Source organism: Pogoniulus pusillus, chromosome 11 (assembly GCF_015220805.1).
Source record: "Pogoniulus pusillus isolate bPogPus1 chromosome 11, bPogPus1.pri, whole genome shotgun sequence".
Classification (NCBI taxonomy): domain Eukaryota; kingdom Metazoa; phylum Chordata; class Aves; order Piciformes; family Lybiidae; genus Pogoniulus; species Pogoniulus pusillus.
In genome coordinates, this window is record NC_087274.1 from 33,587,342 (window position 1) to 33,611,970 (window position 24,629).

Consider the following 24,629-nt stretch of genomic DNA (forward strand, 5'->3'; position numbering starts at 1 on the left):
GCTCCTGCCCCTCTGACTTCCAGAGTGTGCTGAGTGTGGAGGGGCTTGGGCACAGTTTTGCTCCATTGCTTTCTGTTCAGCTGGGATTACCTCAGGAGCCCAAGGTGCATCCCAAATCCCAATCCCGTGGCAAGCACTGTGGCTTTGCAAGCCTAACTGCAGCATCAGGCTCACAGGGAGAGCTGCTCCTCAAGAGCTACCTCCGTGCTGCCAGCAGGCTGTGGGCTGGCTGCTGGCCAGCTGGCACCCAAGCCCTGCTTCAGTCAGCCCAACTGATGTGCAGGGAGGGGAAGATGAGAGCCATAAAAAGAGCTCCTTTTTGGAGACAAAAGCAGCTGTATTTAGGTGCAGAGGTGCTGGACAGACAAATGTAAGAGAGGAGAACTGCAGCTAATGAGTGGCAATTAGAGAGCCTGCTCAGTTCAGCCTTTAAAACCTTAAGCAAAAAGGCCAAGTGCACAGAGGAGGAAAGGGCCCTGGCAAGGGGCAGAAGTTAGCCTGAGGATGACCTCCTCCCTTGCCCACACAAGTGAAGAGTCGCTGCAAGAACCAAACGGTAGAACAGTTTTATTGGAGTCCACCACACAGAGAGAGGGCTTGCACCTGGGCATCAGAACCATGCAAAGCACCTGGACGCCGAGCACGAGATGCTGGAAGAGTCTCCCTCCTGCTACATGTGGGAAACCTGGGCAGGAAGACTCCGTTCCCCTGTGCCTGCTGCTCTGCCCTTCCACAGCCCAACCAGCTGCCACCACGGGGACAAGAAACCTTCAGCTGCCACCAAGCCCTAAGCTGCTGGGAGCTGCTTCTCTGAGCTCCACCAAGCACTCAAAGCTTTCTCTTGGTCAGCAAAGCCTCAAACACCTCCAGCTAAAGGAACAGACTTTCCTCAGAGGTACTGAAATCAGGGAGAGCAGCTTTGGGCCCACAGAAGAAACGTCTCCTGCAGGCAGAGGCCCAGAACAGGACCTCACTTATGCCCGTGGAGACAGCAGAGGCGCAGAGAGCTGCCAGGTGCACAGGGGACAACGACCCGAGGGGCTTACAAAAGGTGTAGAAAAATAAAAGGCAGCAAATCCTGAACCAAAAAGGCTCCAAATAAGGCATCAGCAGGTCCCCACTGCATGTGCTCCTCTGTGCATCGCTGTCCCAGCCAGAGCGGGCAGGGTGCTGCTGCTGCCCTGGGTCACCCAGCACTGCCAGCACTGCTGCCCTGGGCCACCCAGCGCCGCCAGCACCCAGAAGGGCTCAGGTTCTGTTCCCAAGGTGCTGAAGCCCAGCTCCAACCCAAGCCAGCAGCCAGGGAGATTGTTTTTGGTGAAGCACTCCCAGAAGCCCAGCTCCGAGGGTTAAAGCAGGTCGGTGCCCCTGGTTCTGCAGAGCAGCCACTGCTCCAGAACAGTCAACACAGAGCTCTCCAGCAGCAGAGCCTTGCCCTTTGCTCCTGAAGATCACATTCGGGGTGGCAGCAGTGCAGCCTGGTGCAGGTCCTGCCGCGGGCTGCGCTGCTGCGTAAGGCAAGGGCGGTGTTGGCAGCGTGGCAGCCTGGCAGTGGGCAGCAGCGGGTCAGCAGGGCTGGCGCTGGCACACGCTGACCGAGCCGTCCTCCATGCCGAAGTAGACTGCCTGTGCCATGCCCAGGAACAGCCCCGTCTCCACCACACCTGTGGAGCAGCCTGTGCTCAGCCAGGGCCAGCCACCCCCTGTGCCAGGGATAGAAATCCCCTGTGCCAGGGCCAGCCACCCCCTGCGCCAGGGATAGAAATCCCCTGTGCCAGGGCCAGCCACCCCCTGTGCCAGGGATAGAAATCCCCTGTGCCAGGGCCAGCTACCCCCTGCTCCAGGGATAGAAATCCCCTGTGCCAGGGCCAGCCACCCCCTGCGCCAGGGATAGAAATCCCCTGTGCCAGGGCCAGCCACCCCCTGTGCCAGGGATAGAAATCCCCTGTGCCAGGGCCAGCTACCCCCTGCTCCAGGGATAGAAATCCCCTGTGCCAGGGCCAGCCACCCCCTGCGCCAGGGATAGAAATCCCCTGTGCCAGGGCCAGCCACCCCCTGTGCCAGGGCACAGCCACGTGTAAGAGGGCAGTTGGTGTGTGGCTGGCTGGAGTGAGGGCAGCAGGCCAATAGCTGCCAGGTTACCAGAGCTAAGACCTGGCAAGAAACAGGCTCTGGGAGCTCTCAAGTGATACACCTAAGGAAAACAGAGCCTGCAGGCACCATGCCTGTAACCAGAGGCCGGGATGTGGTGCTGGCTGAACAGCATGTGGAGCCAGCTCTGCAGGGACAGCCAGCTGCAGAGGGAGCTGAGGGACGATGAAGGCTCCCCTTGCTAGGGGCTTACGTGACCACCGAAGCCAACAGTGCACATGGGCAGTAGGGAAAGTCCTTAAGTAACAGACTGGGAAACAAGGGAGGAGCTTGGTTCTGCTGTCTCAGCCTCCTGGGACAGCCTGGTCACACAGCCCAGAGCTCTGAAAGCTTGGTTCTGCCTGGCTCAGCCTCCTGGGACAGCCTGGTCACACAGCCCAGAGCTCTGAAAGCTTGGTTCTGCCTGGCTCAGCCTCCTGGGACAGCCTGGTCACACAGCCCAGAGCTCTGAAAGCTTGGTTCTGCCTGGCTCAGCCTCCTGGGACAGCCTGGTCACATAGCCCAGAGCTCTGAACACATCTGAACCGAGAGCAGAGGTGGCTGAGCTGTGGGCAGCACCAGGCTCACCAGCCTAACAGCTGCTGCCCCGTGCTGGGGATGCCTGCCCTTGGGGACAGCAGCTGCCCAGCTCTGCTGGCCAGAGGGACAGGGTGAGCATACCCTGTCCTTCCAGCAGTAGAGCTACTCGGGGTTGTTAGTCATATCCCAGCATTGCAGCTTCTCCCACAGGCCCTTCCCTCTGTGGCTGTAGCAGGTGGGCCACAGGTACTGTGGTTTCCAGTACCCCTTTCTCCTTATGGCTTTAGTGTTTAAGCTATAGTGAAGTATTGAAACTGTACCCGGGGGGGGACCCATGTGTGAGAGCCTTCCCTGGTGCACAAAGAACTCACTGCAACACTGCGCTGCAGCAGCACCCAGGGCAGGGCAGGGGGCTCAGACAGCAGCCAGCGCAAGCCCTGCCAGAGCAGCAGCACCCAGGGCAGGGCAGGGGGCTCAGACAGCAGCCAGTGCAAGCCCTGCCAGAGCAGCAGCACCCAGGGCAGGGCAGGGGGCTCAGACAGCAGCCAGTGCAAGCCTTGCCAGAGCAGCAGCACCCAGGGCAGGGCAGGGGGCTCAGACAGCAGCCAGTGCAAGCCTTGCCAGAGCAGCAGCACCCAGGGCAGGGCAGGGGGCTCAGACAGCAGCCAGTGCAAGCCTTGCCAGAGCAGCAGCACCCAGGGCAGGGCAGGGGGCTCAGACAGCAGCCAGTGCAAGCCCTGCCAAAGCAGCAGCACCCAGGGCAGGGCAGGGGGCTCAGACAGCAGCCAGTGCAAGCCCTGCCAAAGCAGCAGCACCCAGGGAAGGGCACACAGGAGCACAGCCAGGTCGGTTTGGAAGGTCTCCAGAGCAGGAGACTCCACAGCCTCTCTGGGCAGCCTGCTCCAGGCTCCAGCACCCTCACACCAAAGAATTTTCTCCTCATGCTGCAGTGGAACTTGCTGGGATCCAGCTTGTGCCCATTGCTGCTTGCCACAGGACGCCACCCAAAGCAGCCTGCCCCGACCAAGCACAGAGCCAGCCAAGGCAGCTGTGTCATGGACTGCAGAGAACCACACAGCTGCTTGGCTTGGAAAAGCCCTCTGAGATCTTCCATTCCAAGCACTGACCCAACCTCACCATGGTCACCAAATCATGTCCCCAAGTGCCATGGCCACAGGTTTCTGGAACCCTTGCAGGCATGAGGACTCCACGACCTCCCTGGGCAGCCTCTGCCAATCCCTGAATACTCTTGCAGCAGAACTTTTCCTCATCTCCAACCTAACCCCTCCTGGGGCGACCTGAGACCATTTCCTCTCCTCCTGTCACCAGAGACTAGAGAGCAGAGCCCATCCCCCACCTCACTGCGGCTTCCTCTCAGAGAGCAATGAGCTCTGCCTCAGCCTCCTCCTCTCCACACTAAACACCTCCAGCTCCCTCAGCTGCTCCTCCCTAGACCTGTTCTCCAGACCCTTTCTTGCCCTCCTCTGGACTCCCTCCACCATGCCCTGTCCTTCTGGGAGTGGGGGTCCCAGAAGTGAACCATGATTCCAGGTGTGACCTCACCAGAGGCAAGCACAGGGAGGTACAATTGAAAACACAACAATAGGGATCCCAAAGCTGACCAGATCCAGGAGCAGGCTTTGCCAAGACAACCAGACAGAAATCCAGGTGTGGCTGCACCCCTCTGCTGCTCCAGAGTGGCAGCTCCCTGGGCAGACCTGAGTCACCCAGAGGCAGCTCTGGCCCAGGCAGCAGGTCTGAGGCAAAGCAGGGTGCCTGCAGGAGGTTTGCAAAGAGCAAGGTCAGCCACTGCTGCTCCCCTGCACAGCAACAGGAATAGCCAGGACCTGCTGCACCCTCATAGCAAGGGCAGCTGGGCTCTTCTGCCTGCTGTTAGGTGACAGGAGGAGACATGGCCTGGAACTGTGCCAGGGGAGGGTTAGGTTGGAGAGGAGGAAAAATGTCTTTGGTACAAGAGTGGTCAGGGATTGGCAGAGGCTGCCCAGGGAGGTGGTGGAGTGCCCATCCCTGGAGAGGTTCCAGAAACCTGTGGCCATGGCACTTGGGGCCATGGTTTGATGGCCATGGTGGGGCTGGGTTGCTGCTTGGACTGGATGATGTCAGAGGAATTTTCCAAGCCAAACAGTTCTGTGACTACAGGAGGCTGTGAGCCTCTTGGAAGATGCTGTAAGGCAGTGCAGAGCCTTCCAGAGCCCAGCAGGGGCTCCACCGAAGTCACTGGCCAGAGGGGCTCAAGGGAGCAAGGCTGAGCACAGCAGTGCTGTGCCCCAGGGAAATGCAGCCTGGGCAGCCAGCACCAGCCCAGCTGGTCAGCCCCCACGGGAAGGCCACCTGGGTACAGCTGAGTGATCTCCCAAGGGAAAACAAAGGTGGGTGACAGCCCTGAGCAGGCTGCCCAGAGGGGCTGTGGAGTCTCCAACCCCATCTGGACATGTTCCTGTGCCACCTGCTTCAACAGTCAGGTTGGACTGGATGATCTGCACAGGCCCCTTTCAACCCCCAGCATGGTGCTGGGATTGTGTGAGCCATGTGAGGGCAGGAAACACTCTGACATTTGCTGCTGCCCAGGGCAGAGCTCCCACCCCAGGGCTGTGTGCCATGGAGCAGGCCCCAGGCAGCTTCTGTGCTGCTCAGTGTCACAGCCCTTACCTGGTATCATTTTGATAGCAGTGTTGACTTCCCTCCAGTCGTGGACCTTGTCAAACTTCCAGTCCAGGATGAAGTTCCCATTGTCTGTCACCACAGGGCCCTGAGAAGCACAGGATCACAGAACTGTTTGGGTTGGAACAGCCTTCTGAGATCATCCAATCCAACCACCAATGTGGCACCACCACAGCCACACCTCCCTTCGACCCCTCCAGGCATGGCACTCCACCACCTCCCTGGGCAGCCTCTGCCAATCCCTGACCACTCCTGCAACAAAATGTTTCCTCATCTCCAACCTAACCCTCCCCTGGCACAATTTCGGGCCAGTTCCTCTCCTATCACTTGAAACTGGGGAGCAGAGCCCAACCCCCACATCACTGCAACCTTCTGTCAGAGAGCTGCAGAGAGCAATGAGCTCTGCCTCAGCCTCCTCTTCTCCACACTGCACACCCCCAGCTCCCTCAGCTGCTCCTCACAGGGCCCAAACTCCATTTGTCACCATGAGCTCCTTCTCTCCTGAGCACAGCCAGGGTCTGTCACAGCCTCCCAGGCTCCAGCCATCCCCAGCACAATGGTTCAGGGTCATCACTCAAGAGCCCAGTCCATAACAGCACCACCCAGGCCAACTGCTCCTCCTCCTGCCCACAGAACCATTCAGGAGCTGTACTTTGCTCACTGCACCTCTCAGAAGAGAAGGCCCAAGAACACTCCTGCAAGCAAAGCCCAAAGCAAGGCTGCTCTGCCCCAGGGGAAAGGGGGTGCTGCTGCCTACCATGGGGAGGTTTTGGAGTTGAAGAGCTGCTGGACTTGGGCATCCCAGAGGTGCCCAGCACCCTCTCAAGCCCAACAGCAGGAGCAACTGAGTCCTTTCAACAGAGCAGAGCCAGCTGTGGCTGGGGACAGGGCACTTCAGCAGGGCCCAGCAAGCACTCATGTGCCAGGAGGCAGCAGCAGCCTCCAAGGAGGGAAGAGACTCCCCTGGCACAAGGAGTGCCACGGGAAAGACAAGGGCTGCTGAGGACATTCCCCCTGCACTCCAGAAGGAAACGTTCCCCCTGAGCACACTCAGACCCTGGAATCAGCTCCCAGGGGAAGCAGTGCAGTGCCCTGCATGGGGCAGTCTGCAGCAGTGGCAGCTGCATGTGGTATAGAGGAGCCTGGGAGTGAGCATGAGCACAGCCCCAGCTTGAGGCCCTTCATGGCAGGGCAGTGCCCTGTAGCCCCCAGCACTCTTTACAGACAGCAGGGCAGCCCCAGCCTGGCAGGCCCTCCTCTGCCAGCTCACAGACACTTGGGAGGCACTCAGTGAGCACCCTGAACATCTAAACAGTCATAGACTGCTTTGGGTTGGACCTCCAAAGCCCTTCCAGTTCCAGCCCCCTGCCACGGGCAGGGACACCTCCCACCAGCACAGGCTGCTCAAGGCCTCATCCAGCCTGGCCTTGAACACCTCCAGGGAGGGGGCATCTACAGCCTCCCTGGGCAACCTGTGCCAGTGTCTCACCACCCTCATTCTAAAGAATTTCTTCATCTCCAGTCCCAATCTCCCCTCTCCCATCTCAAGGCCATTGTCCCTCCTCCTGTCACTCCCAGCCCTTGTCACAAGTCCCTCCACAGCTCTCCTGGAGCCCCTTCAGGTACTGGAAGGCTGCTCTAGGGTCTGCCTGGAGCCTTCTCTTCTCCAGGCTCAACAGCCCAAACTCTCTCAGCCTGTGCCCACAGCAGAGGTTCTTCAGCCCTCTGAGCATCTCTGTGACCTCCTCTGGACCCTCTCCAGCAGCTCCAGGTCCTTCTTGTGCTGTGTTCCCCAGAGCTGGAGGCAGTGCTGCAGGTGAGGGCTGAGCAGGGCAGAGCAGAGGGGCAGAATCCCCTCCCTGTGCTGCTGCTCTGCCTGCTTTGGCTGCAGCCAGCACACAGCTGGCTCTGGGCTGCCAGGGACCAGTGCTGGCTGCTGGGCACTTTGGCACCAATTGGCACCCCCACTGCTCACCCAGCCTGGCTTTGTGCTTGGCACTGCCATGGCCCAGCTGCAGGAGCTCGCACTTGGCCTCACTCACTAAAGGTTAATTAGGAGGAGCTCCAAAGGATGCCCCTTGCAGGAGCAGAAGCTCCTAGCTTGAACTGAAGGGCAGCCCTCTGTACTGCCTACAGCCAGCTGGCTCCCAGGGGCTGTGGTGCCCATGCCACCCATGCCACCCACCGCTTTGCTGACTGCCATCCGCAGCTCTGCGGTGCCGCCGAAGCTCCTGGTCAGGGTTCTGGTGACAGGGACGTAAGCCATGGGGATAACCTCGATGGGAATTCCCTTCTTCCAGTGCTCCCCCAGGCTCTGGGATCTTTTCCTGAGGACACAGTTGGAGTGGGGGTTAGCACCAGGCCTGGCACTGCTGCCACCATTCCCAGCCAGGCCCCAGAGGACACAGCGGGCAGCTACGGTGCGCAGAGGCGCAGGAGGAGCAGCTCGGTGCAGGATGCTGCCCTGCCACGTTTGCACAGCCTCCTTTGGTGCAGCCCTGCAGCCACATGTGCAGCTCAGTGCAGGATGCTGCCCTGCCACGTTTGCACAGCCTCCTTTGGTGCAGCCCTGCAGCCACATGTGCAGCTCAGTGCAGGATGCTGCCCTGCCACGTTTGCACAGCCTCCTCTGGTGCAGCCCTGCAGCCACATGTGCAGCTCGGTGCAGGATGCTGCCCTGCCACGTTTGCACAGCCTCCTCTGGTGCAGCCCTGCAGCCACATGTGCAGCTCAGTGCAGGATGCTGCCCTGCCACGTTTGCACAGCCTCCTTTGGTGCAGCCCTGCAGCCACATGTGCAGCTCAGTGCAGGATGCTGCCCTGCCACGTTTGCACAGCCTCCTCTGGTGCAGCCCTGCAGCCACATGTGCAGCTCAGTGCAGGATGCTGCCCTGCCACGTTTGCACAGCCTCCTTTGGTGCAGCCCTGCAGCCACATGTGCAGAAGGGTAGATGTGTTGTGTGCTCCAGGCACCGAGCTCAGGGAGCAGAGCAGCCCTGCCCTGCCCTCCCCAGCTCTGCTGGTTCCTAGCAGGCCTGCTGAGGTCAACACGAAGAAGCAAAGCTGAAGTGACTTGCTGGGAGCCTGCCCCAGTGGAAGGCCTGATACAGGAGCATCCCCACCCTGCCTGGGACACTGAGCTGCCACCACTGTCACCTGTAGTCAGCGATAACGATGAAACACTTTGCATATCCTGCAACTATCTTCTCCTGGGTCAAGCAGCCACTGCAAGGAGAGAAAGAAACCACATCAGCATTGCAATCCAGGATGGGGTTGGCTTGGAAGGGCCTTCAAGCTCATCCAGCTCTAACCCCCTGCCTCGGGCAGGGACACCTCCCACTGGCCCAGGTTGCTCAAGCTTGGCTTTCAACATAGCCAGGCCTGCAGCCCCCACCACTTCTCTGGGCAACCTGTTCCAGTGCCTCATCACCCCCAGGGGGGAGAATTTCCTCCTAACATCTAATCCACACCCAGCTTCTCCCGGTTTGAAGCCATCACCCTTGTCCTGTCACTCCATGCCTGTGTCAAAAGCCCCCTCCCCCCCAGCTCTCCTGGAGGTAGCAAAAGGCTGCTCTTAGGTCTCGCTGCAGCCTTCTCTTCCCTAGGCTAAGGAGCCCCAACAACCTCAGGCTGTAAAAGGCAGGCAGGAAGCAGACTGCCCCTCAGTGTCTCTGACACTCTCGATGTCCTGTCCCCTCCACTGGCTTTCTGCTTCTGGCAGTGCTCTTGTCCCATTCCAGGGCTCCTTCCCCAGCCCCACTGTGTCCCTTGCACACACTCCAGGTCAGAAGCCTCAGGAGCACTCACAGCCCTGCACAGGACCCCCTCAGCCTCTCCAGCCCACCCCAGAGACACCTGCAGCCAGGCCAGGCTGCGGAGAGGCCAGCAGCAGCTGCGCGGGCAGAGGGACAGGAGGCTCACCCGCCCCCTTTGATGAGGTTGAGGTCAGAGTCCACCTCATCTGCTCCATCGATGGCAACATCCAGCTGTGGGAAGAGGAGAAACTCGTTGTGGAAATCTCCCCTGTGGAGCACCCAGCTGCTGCTCTTGCTGCAGCCTGGGAGGCTGTCAGGCCCCAGAGAGCAGGCAGCAGTGCTCTGAGAGCTGGCAGCACTCTGCTGCACCCCCCCAAGCTGTGAGCAGCCACCCGAGGGCACCTGCCCACCTAAAGCCCTGAACAACTCTGCCCTGCAGGGCACATCTCCTCCCCTCTGCTGCTGATAGCCATGGGCTGGGGGGCTCCTGGGGGGAATCTTGGCCACGATACTTCAGCAACAGCACATCTCCATCTCAGGCCAGCAAGCCTCAGCCTGGGAGACTCCAAGCACCTGGAGGAACCATGGCAGGGCAGCCTGCTTGCCAGCTATCAGGACAAGCACTCGGGCAGCACTGGAGCTTGGAGGAGAAAGCAAATGAAGCCAGTTCTTGTTCAGAGAAACAGAGACTTGTTTGGCTTGGAAAAGAGCCCCAGGATCATCCAGTCCAAGCAGCAACCCAGCACCACCATGGCCACCAGACCATGGGCCACGGCCACACCTTTCTTCAATGCCTCCAGCCATGGGCACTCCAGCACCTCCCTGGGCAGCCTCTGCCAATCCCTGACTGCTCTTGCACCAAAGACATTTTCCTCCTCTCCAACCTAACCCTCCCCTGGCACAGCTTCAGACCAGTTCCTCTCCTTCTATCACCTGAGACCAGGCAGCAGAGCCCAACCTCCACCACACTGCAGCCTCCTTTCAGGGCACTGCAGAGAGCAATGAGCTCTGCCTCAGCCTCCTCTTCTCCAGGCTCAACACCCCCAGCTCCCTCAGCTGCTGCTCCCCAGCACTGTTCTGCAGACCTTTCACCAGCTTTGTTGCCCTTCTCTGGACCTGCTCCAGCCCTCAATGTCCTTACTGGAGTGTGGGCCCTGAAACTGAATCCAGCTTTCTCTGCACACCTCTCTCCTCATTAACACAGTGGAGGTAATTAACACCAGGAGCTTCTCCAAGCTCAGCGTGGGACACTGCTGGCTTCTTTTGACCCTGCTTGTTTGAATCCCAGCCCCTCGATGTCCTCCTTGGAATGGGAGGGCCTGAACTGCTCAGGAGGGGACAAAGGATGCTGATGCTTTCTGAGGGGGCAGTGGGGGGTCCGTGGGGTCTCAGCACTCACCTCGGGGTGCCTGTCCAGGTCGCTCAGGGTTAAGCCGCTCTGCAGGATCAGCTGCCGAGCCTGTGCACCAACACAAACACCAGTGACTGCCAGCAGCACAGGGCAGCAGACCCTGGACATCCCCTCAGCTGCGGCAGGAGGGTCCCACTGCCCCAGGCCCAGCTGGTGGAGAGGCTGCAGCCAGCAGTGGGGCCACAGCAGTGAGTGCAGCAGCAGCAGCAGAAGCAGACCCTGCTGCTGGGCTGGGCTGAGCAGCGCAGCTGGGGCTCAGCACTCTCTGCCCTGCACAGCAGCTCGGTGGGAACCACTTGGCTCTAGGCTTTAGAGCAGATGCAGGATCTGTGAGCCCTGCCTTGGTTCAGCTCAGCCATGGCCTTCTCTCAGGCCCACCCAGGCTCTCTGACTTCCCTTGGCTGAGGAATGGCAGCCAGGAAAGGAAATATCCACACCGCAGCAAGGCAGGACTGACACTGCCAGGCAGGAGCTCCCCAGCCCCTCCAGAGACCTTAAAAAAGGCATCAAAAGGAAAGCTCAGCTGGTGGGAAGCCTCCTGAAGCAGCTGCTGCTGGCTGGCACCCATCTACTTCTCCTGAGGCCACCGTGGGTTGCCCTCAGTGGCAATGCTGCACATGACAGCCAGAGCTACCCTGGAGCAGTCCTCAGATGAGCAGGAGTCTGAGCTTACAGGGCCTCGAGTGGGTCTGGGTCTGTGTGTTACAGAACATCGGAGCCATACAGCGGTGGGACTGGACAGGAACTCAAACACCAGCCAGCTCCACCCTCCTGCCACGGGCAGGGACACCTCCACAGCACAGGCTGCTCAAGGCCTCATCCAGCCTGGCCTGAACACCCCCACATCCACAGCCTCCCTGGGCAACCTGTGCCAGTGTCTCACCACCCTCACTCTAAAGAGTTTCTTCCTCATCTCCACTCTCAGTCTCCCCTCCTCAAGTTTCAATCCATTCCCCCTCTTCCTGGCACTCCCAGCCCTTGTCCAGAAGTCCCTCCCCAGCACTCCTAGGGCCCGTTCAAGTACTGGAAGGTTCCTCTGAGGTATCCCTGGAGCCTTCTCCAGGCTCAACAGCCCCAACTCTCCCAGCCTGTCCCCACAACAGAGGTTCTTCAGCCCTCTGAACATCTTTGTGGCCTCCTCTGGACCCTCTCCAGCAGCTCCAGGTCCTTCTTGTGCTGTGTTCCCAGAGCTGGAGGCAGTGCTGCAGGTGAGGGCTGAGCAGGGCAGAGCAGAGGGGCAGAATCCCCTCCCTGTGCTGCTGCTCTGCCTGCTCTGGCTGCAGCCAGCACACAGCTGGCTTTGGGCTGCCAGGGACCAGTGCTGGCTGCTGGGCACTCTGGCACCAACTGGCACCCCCAGGGCCTTCTCCTGCAGGCTGCTCTGGAGCCACTACTCACCCAGCCTGGGTTTGTGCTTGGCATTGCCATGGCCCAGGTGCAAGACCTTGTGCTTGCACTCACCCAAGTGAGGCTCCCTCCTTACACAGACTCTCTCAAGCCTGAACCTTCTACCATGCTGTAGCTAGACCAAAACCCTAACACAACACCCTGGCCCAACTGATTGCACTGACTCTTGCCCACCAACACCATCCAAGTGCATCAACCCCCTCTATGGGCATCCCAGAAGCACACAGCAAGGTCAGCAGGTGGTAGCCCGGGCAAAGAGGAATGACCTGGCTTGTTTGTGGTGGCATTTGATGGCATGCAGCTTTGTCCCCACGGCCTGTGTGCTCTTGGTGCGTGCACTAGGTTTGGCCTAGGGGCTCACAACATCCAGACTACAACCACCAGTGGGTTCACAGCGTGTCCACAGGAAGAGACTTCAGGGCTCTGGGCATGGACAGTACCCAAAACCACTGTGCTGGGCATGCAGGCCAGGCCCTGAGCAGGCTGGGAGTCAGTGGTGTGGAAAGGAGGTGCCTCTCTTGGGGCTCTCTGCGTGCAAGGCACTGAGAGCAGAGCAGCAGGGCTCCAAGGCAGAGCTCCCTCCGCGGGCAGACGAGCGCTGGCAGCCGCACAGCTCCTGGCACTCCTCGGGCTGAAGAGGAGGCAAAGCACACCAGCCATGGGACAGGTACTTACCCTGCTCTAGCTTACTGCTGCTGCTGGGACACCCCAGACTGACAAGAGGGAAGGGAGGAGAATTAAAGGTCACTGAGACTAATTCCTCCTCGCCAGGGAGCAGAGGCACCAGTCCCACCTGCATGCAGTGGAGACAAGAGGCAGCGTTGCTGGCCTGGGCACAGGGCACTCACATCTGGCAGAGCTCCCAGCAGCTGCCCGAGGTGGGAGCAGCCCTGTGCCAGGGGGATCTGTGCTCTGCAGGTCTCTCTCTCCTTTCCCTCTTTGTTTTACTGCTAAGAAACCCTGTGGAGCTACACAACTGCCCAAACATCTCACAGCACAGCAGGCTCCAGCACACTCCTGCAGCTCTGGCACCACTGCCCCCAGCACCTGCTGGCTCAGCCCAGAGCACTGCTCCTAGCTCAAGTGGGTCACTGTCTCAGGATGGGAGCATTTTACAGAACCACTGCCCTCTGAGATCATCCAGCCCAGCCACCGGCCCAGCAACGCATGTCCCCAGGTGCCACGGCCACACCTTTCTTCTACACCTCCAGGCATGGGCACTCCAGCGCCTCCCTGGGCAGCCTCTGCCAGTCCCTGACCACTCCTGCAGCAAAGACATTTTCCTCCTCTCCAACCTAACTCTCCCCTGGCACCATTTCAGGCCAGTTCCTCATATCACATGAGACTGGGGAGCAGAGCCCAACCCCCGCCTCACTGCAGCCTCTTCTCAGGAAGCTGCAGACAACAACGAGTCTGCCTCAGCCTCCTCCTCCCCACACTGCACAGCCCCAGCTCCCTCAGCTGCTGCTCCCCAGCCCTCTCCTCCAGACCCTTGCCCAGCTTTTCCCAGACAGCTCCAAGCCAGACTCTCACCACGCTCTGCATAGCCACAGAAGCACTGCCAGAGGACAAACAACTGACCCCTCCCCGCAGAACTGACTTGGACCTCTTGCCCTCTGCACCCATTTGTCTTAGGTCCCAGGTGGCCACCAGCTGTTTGCAACAGCTGGCAAAAGGAGAGTCCCATCCTCCCACAGCACTCCTCACAGAGCATCCCAAGGTAAGAGGAGCTTCAGCAGCTACAGGAGCTTAGGGAAATTCAGGCTGGTCTCTATCCAGCCTTCAGGCTACAGCAGGGTCAGACACCAGGGCCTGAAACGCTCCAAGGAGAGCCTCTGCGTGACTGCCTCACCGCTTGGTAGACTCCAGGCTGGGGCAGAAGTACAGTGCTAAGGTCCAGAGTAGGGCTGTGAGAAGGCTACCACACCATGTCACCACTACCTGCCTGAAGGGGACAAGGTGACAGCTGTTCCTCTGCAGCACACTCCCACCTTAGGCAGGTGGCCCAAAGGCAGGGAAGCAGCTCCCAGGCTTCCCCAGCTTTCCAGCACCAAACCACATTATCTGTCCCTGCCAATCTCTTAGCAGCCTCCTTGGGCTGCCCCAGTCCCAGCAAAGGAGAAGATTCCACTGATTCCTTTCCTGCCATCCCTTCTGGAGGGCAGCTGCTGCATGTTGGGTGCCTCCTGAAGGCACAGCAGCTTGCTACTGCTGCTTGCAGCCTGACTGGCACTCCTCAGGGCTTGACACGAAGCAGGCCAAGAGGCTCCAAGGAATTGTGCGTTGGGAATCGATTCACTGCTACGGAGCAGCTTCTCCACCAGCTGCACCCAGAGCTTGCCCCACACCAGCAGCAGCCCTACCAGCACTGCCACACAGCTTCAGAACACACCCCTGGCACCACGGCCTCGCTGCAGCTCAGGGCAGGCTGAGACACACCAGCAGCACGGCTTACAGAGGCACAGCACTGTCTGGATTGGAAGAGCTCTGCCAGACCATCCAGCTCTTATCTAACTCCACCAAGGCTCAGGCTAAACCATGCCCCTCAGCAGCTGGGCATGCCCTGGCTCATCTTCTGCTGCACTCACCCAGCACCCCCAGGTCTTTGCTGGGCAGTTTCCAGCCACTCTGTCCCACCCCTGGCGCCTTCCTGGGGTTGTTGTGACCCAAGTGCAGGACCCAGCACTTGGACCTGTTGAACCTCACCCCACTGACCTTGGCCTATCACTCCAGCCTGTCCACAAGGCTCTTCCTGAGGCACATCCACAGCTGCATCACAGCTGCTTTCAGCACTGCTTTTGTTAACTCCCAGGACAGTGAGGCAGGCTGGGGAGCAGCCCAAGAGAATCCCCTGAGTGTCTGGAGTAGCACAGGAGGGCAGCACTCACCTGGAAAGAGGTGGGGATGCAGACGATGCTCAGGTTCTCCTCTTTAACCCTCTCGGCTGCAGGGGCAAAAGACAGAGCAGAAGCCTGCGTTTGGTGGCTGCAGAGGGAAAAGCTCACAGCAGCTCTCGCTTTAAGAGCCCTTCGTGCAGAGCAGCCCCTCTGAATCACTGCAATTATTTGCTTGGCTTGCCAATCACTCAGCCAGGCTCACAGGGCAAACAGGTGGCACCCTGCACAGGCTGGGGCTCAGCTTCCACAGGCAGAAATGCAGGCACCCACCCTGGCTCAGCCCTTCAGGGCACCGTTAAGCTCCGCGCTGCTGGGCACGGAGCAGCCTCCTCAGCAAACCCTCACCTGGGACACCAGCCCCACTCCACCAGACTGCTGCTGCTGCTGTGCTCCCTGGAAACAGAGAGCTGCAGCAGCTGCCTGAAAGGTTTTCTGGCTTGGTGCCGTGGGGAGACCACACTCATTCATTACAGAACATTTAAATCCGTGGCAGGGAGAGGCCTAATGAAGTCCAGTATTCCATTAAATGGAAGGCAATCTTCCCTCCCCCAGGCTAACCCCAAGTCACCAACACCTCTATTACTGAGCTGTCATGGGCAAAACGTTAGTTCAGTAATTACCCCACTTAGGCATATGCCAGAGCTCTCCCACCACGGGAAGCACAGGGGCTGCTTGCCTCCCCGTCAGGCTGCTGCTGCTGCTGCAAGCACTCGAGCTGCAGTAACTGAGGCTGTTGCTCCAGGGCTAAGGCACTCAGCAGGGCTGAGAAGTCAGAGTTGGCAGCCTGGGACAGGCCCTCCACATCCCATGCCACATCCAGTTATTTAGAGACCAATTCTGGCAGAGTCGAGGGTGGTTGTGGCACAGCCAAGCCCAGAGAGCTGAGCTGAGCTCCCACACCAGCTCCCAGACCAGCATGGGGTGAGGTGGGTGCCAAGGGGCAGGCACAGCACCATCTCTGCTTCACTTCTGCACCATGCCCAGACCTCAGCCCTGCTTGCCAGGGCTGGGGAACAGCTCTGCCTGGGGCAGCTGGAGGTCACAAGGAGATCCCTCAGCCCACAGGAGCTGGAGGCCACAAGGGGATTCCGCAGCCACCCGGGTGGGACGCGGTGACCTCCACATCCCCTCCCTGTGTCCAGGCAAGGCCCCCAGCCGTGACAGGCTTGCTGCACTCCAGTCACACAGGGCTGCTCTGTCCTGGAGCCAGGGAGAGCAGGGCAAGATGAGCACCTCCACAAGATCTGCCCTTCCAAGGAACCCTCAAACCTCAGCACCCTCTGCAGCGAGGCGTGAGGATAACCACCCTCCTGCTGCCTCACTGCGGCCTGGTGCTCTGATGGCCTGAATCACACCCTCAGCACAGCTGCACCTAGGACAAGCAGGCAAATGTAGCTGCAGGGCATACAGAACATAAATCAGATCCAGAAGCCTCCTTCTGATTGTCCTCCAGCAGCAGCCTCATGGTGAGCTGTGATGCGAGCCGCACACAAGCGGTTAACAGAAGCGGAGCAGCTGCATGGCCCAAAGCCACAGAGCAAGCCAGGACTTGGCAGAGCTGCAATGGAAGAGAGGGGCTCGGCTCCAGTGTAGGGTGGGTGCCAGGAAAGCACTTTGGCTGGCAGCACGGGCAGAACAGGTGGCACACCATTACCTCCTCAGCACTCTCCGTGCCGTACACTTGAGCACAAGAGCCAGTTTTAACCTTCGGCTCGGAGCAGGCAGCGAACACACCTGAGCTCTAAGGCAGCATCCAGACTGCTCCAAGTAGCTGGGGCAGGCACAGGAGGGGACCTTCTGTGGTGGGAAGCACAGGCAGGGGAGCCTCCTACCTAATCGATGCACCGCATGGACGACCGTAGAGCCGCTCCCGATGCCCAGGACCTGATTGTTCTGCGAACCAAAGAGAGGCAGAGGAGAGCTGTTACCGGGGCTGGGCACCAGGGCTGCCTGCCGCCCTGGGCCGGCTGGAGCTGGCGAACACGTGCAAGAGGAGCCTTGCCCGGGCACCCCTGCCAGCACACGGCGGCCCAGCAGGCTGCGGGCGAGGAAGGGAGCACAGAGTGCCAGCGAGGGCACGACTGCTGCAGCTGCTAGGGGCTTCTCAGCAGCTCACCCTCTGCTTGGAGGCCACGTCCTTGCTAGACACCCCCACTGCTGGGGTGAGCCCAGACAGAGCCACTGAACTGTTTGGGTTGGAAAAGACCTCTTAGGTCAGAGTCCAGCCATACACCTAATGCCACCACGGCCACCAAGCCATGTGCCCAGGTGCCACGGCCACGGCTTTCTTGAGCACCTCCAGGGATGGAGACTCCAGCGCCTCCCTGGGCAGCCTCTGCCAGCATTCTGAGAATCTTTCAATGAAGACATTTCTTCTAACACCCCCCTCCACCCCCCCACCCCCCCGGGCACTGTTTCAGGCCATTTCCTCTCATTCTGGTCGCTGGCACAGCCTCTCCTGCCGGAAAGCTGGGAGCTTCAGACAATACCACAAAGGAAGCAGCTGAAAACAACCTCAAGATAACATCTCCCAAGGCAGCCACACGGTACAAGCATGGGGTTGCTGCCAGCGGTATGGATGCACCAGCGGCCGAAGCCAAGAGCACAGCAGCTGTTCCGGAGCACAACAAAAGCTGCTCCAAACCAGAGGACACAGCTTGGCTGTGCGGGAGCCTGGACACGGAGGGAGCCTGGCAGTGCCTGCAGTTTAACCACAGCTCAGCCCTGGCCTCCCCCTGCTTACGGCGTGGTTTAAGAAGGGTATCTGCTGTCTCATCCAGAGGGCAGACGTGCTTGTGAGAGGTGCTGCAGGCTGAGGGTGGGTGGCTGCAGCCCTCTTAGCTCCACAGAAGGATGCTCTGCCAGCTACATCTGTTTATGATCAGCTCTGCCTCCCACCAACTGAGAGCTACCCCTGGCCTCTTAGAAACTTCCCATTTTCGGTGTATTTCTCTTTCTTTGGACGGGATCCAAAGCTTAAATTAACTTAGGGAGGCCCAATATCACTACAGAGACTCCAGATGGGAAAGCCTTGAGGCCATCCAGAGACGCAGGCCCAGGGCTGCTGTGCATTATCTCTTGGGCATTAGAGAGGTCTGGAGTTCTTTGTCCATGTGGAGTAAATCCACAGTTTGGCAGCTGGGGAAAAACTCCACACCTGCAGCACTTGGAGCGGCTGAAACTGAACTTGGACACCACCTTGCCTGGCAAGGTGGAGCTCAGGGCAGGTCGCATTCCTCTCGGATGAACGACTTCCCTCCCTTCTGCAGGTTAAGACCTCAATGAAACAAATGTCATCCACCTCCCATCAGGCAAGCAGAGGCTCAGCTTATACTCCAGCCCTCACTAATCACCATGACTCTGCAAGAGATGGGGAAAGCAACAGATGCCAGCTGCACACCAGCAACACTGCCAGTGGAAACCCTATAGCTCTCCCGAGCCTCCTGCTGCCACCCACCCAGCACTCGGAGCCAAGCGTGGCCAGTCAAGGCCAGGGCAAGCAAAGCTGCCTGGAGGCTGGCAGGACATAGGCAGTACTGTCCCAGCAGACTTGAGTTCCAAGTTGGGAAGAGGCAGGGGGGTCTCCTCTGTGCCCCCATTTCTAGAGGGGGGAACAGCTTCTTGGAGCAGCTGGATGCACTGCAGGGATGCCCAGGGAAAGCCTCAGCATCAGCCACTCCACCACAGTGAGCAGGAGGAGCACACGAGGGTGGTGATGAACTTGAAGGGGTTTGCCTGGAAAAGACCTTAAACATCATCCAGTTCCAACTCCCTGCCACGGGCAGGGACATCTCCCACCAGCCCAGGTTGCTCAAGACCTCGTGCAGCCTGGCCTTGAACACCTCCAGCAAGGGGGCATCCACAGCCTCCCTGGGCAGCCTGTACCAGTGTCTCACCATCCTCACTAGATAGAATTTCTTCTTCATCCCCAATCTCAATCTCCTCTCTCCTAGCTCAAAGCCATTGCCTCTCTTCCTATCATTACAGGTCCTAGTCAAAAGTCCCTTCCCAGCTCTTCTGTAGCCCCTTTCAGATACTGGAAGGCCGCTCTAAGGTCTTCCTGGAGTCTTCTCTTCTCCAGGCTGAGTAGCTCCACCAGTGAGGAGGCTCCAAGCAGCCTCCTTTGGGCAGTGGCAAGACCTTGAGCTAAGTGAGTTTCCCAGAAAACACTTCAAGCCAGCCTAGCCCAGCACTGTCACTCTGCCCTTCTGCAGCTCCCACCTCTCCCTCAGCTCCCACCCCAGCCAGACCACAGGCAAAAGCAGCCCAAACCCATCTGCTTTTGAAACCAGGGGCAGGGCAAATGTTGGCCAGAAGCAGAGCAGGAGGTCAGCATGCAAAGGGCAAGCCCTGCTCACAGCACCAAGGAGCAGCACCACAACACAGGAAGGACATGGACTTGATGGAGCAGGTCCAGAGGAGGCCATGGAAACGACTGAGGGGTTGGAGCAGCTCTGCTACAAGGACAGGCTGAGGGAGCTGGGGGTGTTAAGCCTGCAGAAGAGAAGGCTCTGAGGAGACCTAGTAACAACCTTCAGGTACCTGAAAGGAGCCTGCAAAGGATGGAGAGAGACTGTTTGCAAAGGCCTGCGAGGACAGGACAAGGGCAGTGGCTTCAAACTAGAGCAGAGCAGACTGAGACTGGATGTGAGGAACAAGTTCTGCACCAGGAGGCTGCTGGAACACTGCAACAGGTTGCCCAGGGAGATGGTTGGGGCCCATGCCTGGAGAGATTGCAGGTGAGGCTGGACAGGGCTATGGGCAGCCTGCTCTAGTGGAGGAGCCCAGACCCCTCGGTGACTCTGATTCTATGCACAGAGTAAGTCATGGCAAGCTGTTTACTAAACCCTCAGCACAAACCCACGGCATGGAGCCACTGTGAGCTGAGGGCTCTCGGAGGGGCTGCTTGAGCAGGGTCAGCAGTGAGCACTGTCCCTGCCAATGCAGCAGCCAGGCATCGAGGGCTGGCAGCAGCACCACCGGGCTGGCCAGACCAATGTCTGCCAGCCTAGGATCGACATGGGCAAAGAGCAGGAGATACACACAGGGCAAAGCCCAAAGCTGCCTCCTAGCGATTCTCAGCCCACTGGGGCAGAAGGGCCCACGGCTCTCGCCCCCCTTTTCCTCTCTGAAGGAGCTGCCAGCAGGGCCTGCCCTCGGAGGTGTTGTGTAAACCCAAAGCCAGCTCTCCCCAAGCTGCTTACAGCTCTAAACCCCCAGGCCAGCCTCCTCCTCCAAGCCCTCAGGGCAGCAGAGCCCACAGCTTGAGGCTGGTCATACAGTCACGGAATGGGCTGGGTTCGAAGGGACCTTCAACATCATCCAGCCCCTCTGCCACGGGCAGGAACATGGCCATCCCTGGGGCATCCACAGCCTCCCTGGGTAACCTGTCCCAGTGTCTCGCCACCCCCATTGTAAAGGACTTCTTCCTGGTTTCCAGTCTCAATTGCCCTTCTTCCAGCAAAAAGCCACTGCCTCCCACCCTGTCACTGCAAGCCTTTGGAAAAAGTTTGTTCCCAGATTTCTGGAGTCCCCTTCAGGTGCTGCAAGGCTGCTCTAAGGTCTCCCTGCAGCCTTCTCCAAACTGAATAGAATCATCTTGGTGTCTGCTCCAGTACTGCACAAATCCACTCCTGTGGCTGCCCAGAGACAAATGCTGTGAGCAAACCACACCTGGCTTTAACTGAAACAAACCCAGGAGAATAAAGCTCCCCTGACCTAGTCTCCCCAACAGCCCCCCCTGCCCCAGGCTGCACAGGGAGCTGCTGTGCTGCTACAGCCTGGGATGGGTGTGAAGGACGATGCCAGATGAGGAGCCTGATCTTGCAGCAGAACCAAGCTCCTCAAGTCAGTGACATCTCCCACACATCCCCACCATGCAAGCGTGGAGGGAGTCTCCAGCTCTGCTTTCAGAGACGACGTTGTTCCTCCCACTAGCAGTGACAGATCTAACGACCAAACTGTTACACACAGCAGCTGCACCCTGACAGTGCAAACAGAGCCTGGTTTCCTCCGACGGATGAGGCCACCTAACTGTGCTGACTCGAACCTGCTTCTCCACCACTGCTTCGAGACAAACTGGACAAGAAGCAGCTGCAGCATTACCCTGGACACTGTGTGTACTCCTTAAGCAGGCTCACAGCAGGGCACTGAACTTGGATCAGCTGGGAGATGGCCACTAACTTCATCCCAAGTGTGCCTGACTTAAGAAGAGCACAAAGGCCAGCTGCCTTCACTAGGGCAAGTGCAAAATCCAGAGCCACGTTTCAGTCCAAATCCAAGGGGCACTCAACCTTTCTAAAGCCCAACCTAGCCCTCCCCTGATAACCACCTCTATCAAACAGCAGAGCAGGAGCTAATGCCGACAGCACTGACTTAAACCAGAGTCACTGTCCTGCAGCAGCCAGGCTGTGATCCTGTCCTCCCTTTCTAACTGGAATGCTGTCTTTATGGTCCTGGTATCACCAACACCAAAGTGCAATGCAAACGGAGGGGAGTTTGGAGGCTGACCCTGGTAACTGTCTCAGCTGTTAGTCTTTGTTCCTTGGGCGTTTTTCACCTAGATCTGGATGTACTGCTCTGCTGCAGGTGACACTGCTGTGGCAAGGGCGTTGCACTCGATGACCTTTGAAGGTCCCTCCCAACCCCTACCATACTGTGACTCCGTGTGACCACTCACAGCACTCACAGAATCACACAACTGTCAGGCTTGAAAGGGACCTCAAAGGTCCAACTCCTCTGCCATGGGCACAGACACCTCACACCAGATCAGGTTGCTCAGGCTGGCCTTAAAGACCTTCTGGATGAAGCTTCCACCACCTCCCAAGGAAATCTGTGCCAGTCTCTCACCACCCTCACGGTGAAGAACTTCTTCCTAACATCCAGTCTGAATCTCCCCACTTCTAATTTTGCTCCATCCCCCTCAGTCCTATTACTGCCTGGCACCTTAAAAAGTCCATCCCCAGTCCTGCCTCGGCCGCACACCTTGGCCCCACGACTCGTCCCGAAATCCCTCAGTGTACAATCCTGGGGCTTGCTTTGGGTCAGCAAAGGGCTCCCCCCCGACCCCACAGCCTGCTTTCAGACGAGTAGGCTGCTCAGCGGCGACAGAAGGAGAGAAACATTTAGGGGGCATCAGTGAAGCCATCAGCAACTGAAGCTCGAGGTGCCGACCCAGCGCGGAAGCTGGCAGGAGTTCCCCTCCCGCCCGCAGCTGCCAACAGCTACCTCGCTGGCAGCAGCCCAACTCCAGTTTCACCACCGCCGTTGCAAAAGGGCCCGCACGGCAAACACTGCGATAACTACTGCGCGGCGTTAACCCTTCATCTCCCCGGCGCTCACAGCAGGCTGTGCCAAAGCTCAAGTAGCTCCAGAGCCGTCTGACCTTGGGGTTGGTTACAGTCCCTTGCTGCCCGGCACAACGCCCTGCTCAGGGGCTGCGGCTCCTCGACGGGGCGCTCAGCAACAGGGCGCCGCAGGGGCGCACCCCGGACCTGGACTGAGGTGCGGGATGGGGCTAGCTGCTAACCTCAGCGCCCACCGCAGCCCAGCCAGCGGGAGCGGGCAGGGTGAAAGTGCGGAGGTGCGGGCCGAGGCTCAGGGCCGCTGCCAAGACGGTGTGCGCTGGGTGCGCGTAGAAGGGAGAGAGGGACAAGTGGTTTCTGCCTTCTCTCCAGGCTGAAAGGAGCGCAGACCAAAGCGAAGGAGGAAGAGGCTTGACAGGGATCATCCGTGCACTCCAGGGCTCCTCCCTGTACCCCGCGAGTGTCCATGCTCCGGGGTGGGGGGTGAGTTGCCCGTGTATCCCACAACCTATCCATGCACCTCCGGGCTGCTGAGTGCAGTGGAGGACTCACTGGATCCCGCAGCCGGTCCATGAGCTGGCAGGCTCAGAACACCCCACGGCCACTCTGCACTGGAGGGGGTCCCTGCTACCCAGAGCTGCTCTGTACACTCCAGGGTCTACCCACGCACTGGGAGGCTCCATGCACCCCATGGCCACTCCACCCGTTGAGGTGCCCCTGCACCTCGTGGCCACTCTGTGCACTGGAGGGGTCTGTACAGCCCGGAGCACCTGAGTGCACCTGGAGGCTCTGTGCACCCCCTGGCCACCCCTCACTGTGGGGTGCCTGCCCCTCCCGCCCCCCTCCGCGATTACTCCACGCATCCTGGGGTTCATTTGTGCACCCGGTGGTCACTCCGTGCATCGGGGTGTCCCTGCACCCCCAGAGCCGCTCTGTGCTTTAGGGGTGTCTCTCTGCACCCCAGAACCGCTCCGTGCCTTAGTAGATTCCCTTCGCCTTACGGCCGCTCCGTGCACTGGGGTGTCCTTGCACCCCAGAGCCGCTGTGCTTTAGGGGAGTCTCTCTGCACCCCAGAGCCGCTGTGCTTTAGGGGAGTCTCTCTGCACCCCAGAGCCGCTCCGTGCCTTAGTGGATTCCCTTCGCCTTACGGCCGCTCCGTGCACTGGGGTGTCCTTGCACCCCAGAGCTGCTCTGTGCCTTAAGAGAGTCCCTTCGCCTCATGGCCGCTCCGTGCACCCCAGAGTCGCTCTGCGCTTCGGGGAGTCCCTGCACGCCGTGGCCGCTCTGTGCTTTCGGGGAGTCCCTGCACGCCGTGGCCGCTCTGCGCTTTCGGGGAGTCTCTTCACCTCATAGTCGCTCCGTGCATTGGGCTTGCCCCTGCACCCCAGAGCCGCTCCGTGCCTTAAGGGAGTCCCTGCACCCCAGAGCTGCTTAGCGCACCCCGAGGCTCCGTGCCCCGCGGCCACCCCGTGCCCCGCGGGGTCCGCGCTGCGAGCAGAGCCGGGCTGGGGCAGCCTCACCTGGACGTGCTTGTCCACGGCGGCGAAGGCTGCCAGCTTCTTGGCCTCCTCTGCCATGGTGCCGCCAGGCCGCCCGCGGGCCGAGAAGCGCCTCCGCGCCGCCGGCCCCGCTCTGAGCCGCCCTGGCGGCCGGGCAGCCAGGGCAGTGCTGCGCAGCGGGCCGGGCCGGCCGAGGAGCCGCATGCCGCCGCGGCCCGCCCCCGGGGGGCTCTCCCTCACGGGCTGGAGGCCTGGTCCGAGCCGGCTCCCTTCCTCCTCCTTCTTCTCCCACTTCTCCTCCCCTTTCACCTCCGGCAGGCTGGGACTTGTAGTGCTGCTACCCGCGGACTACAGCGCCCACAATGCCCGGCACGGCACGGCACGGCTCGGCGTCTCCGCGCCGCGCTGCTCCGCCGGCCGCGGCGTGCTGCTCTGCCCGGCTGTGGCCAGGGGGGCTTGGAATGTCTGCAGAGGAGGAGACTCCATACCTCTCTGAGCAGCCTTTGCTCCCCCACGGGGGAGTTTTGCTCAGGTTTTCAGTGGAACCGCCAGGATTCCGCTTTATGCCCATTGCCCCTTGTCCTGTCCCTGAGCACCACTGCCGAGAGCCTGGCCCCAGCCTCTCGCCGGCCCCAGCTCCTTTAGCTCTTGCTGAGCATTGCTCAGACGCCCTCTGGGGCTGCTATTCTGCAGGCTCTCAGCCCCAGGGCTCCCAGCCTTTCCTCCTCACAGAGCTGCTCCAGGCCCCTCAGCAGCTTTGTGGACCTCTGTTGGATTCCCTTGAGCAGTTCCCTCAGAACTGGACACAACACTCAGAGGAGGCCTCACTAGGGCAGAGCAGAGGGGGAGGAGAACCTCCCTCAGCCTGTGACTGACCACACTTCGGCGCACCCCAGGAGACCATTTGCCTTCTGTGCCACAAGGGCACATAGCAGGCTCCCTGGGAACTTGTCCCCCAGGGCTCCCAGGTGCTCCTGCTCAGAACTGCTTCCCAGCAGGTGCCCC

The 24,629-nt window shown here is 59.8% G+C and overlaps 1 protein-coding gene across 2 annotated transcripts; it reads right to left on the reverse strand.

The window, feature by feature from the left end:
- Positions 1–552: 552 nt before the first annotated feature.
- Positions 553–23,895, reverse strand: RPIA (ribose 5-phosphate isomerase A). Of its 2 annotated transcripts, XM_064151681.1 has the most exons (9): positions 23,646–23,895; positions 16,654–16,714; positions 14,813–14,868; positions 10,506–10,565; positions 9,273–9,337; positions 8,508–8,576; positions 7,538–7,679; positions 5,341–5,440; positions 553–1,664 (listed from the first exon to the last, which is right to left on the reverse strand). In XM_064151681.1, the coding sequence occupies exons 1-9, from the start codon at positions 23,826–23,828 to the stop codon at positions 1,567–1,569; spliced, it is 834 nt and encodes a 277-aa protein (XP_064007751.1). In that variant the 5' UTR covers positions 23,829–23,895; the 3' UTR covers positions 553–1,566. The 2 variants fall into 2 exon arrangements, with proteins under 2 accessions (XP_064007751.1, XP_064007752.1); XM_064151682.1 differs by lacking the exons at positions 14,813–14,868; positions 16,654–16,714.
- Positions 23,896–24,629: the final 734 nt, after the last annotated feature.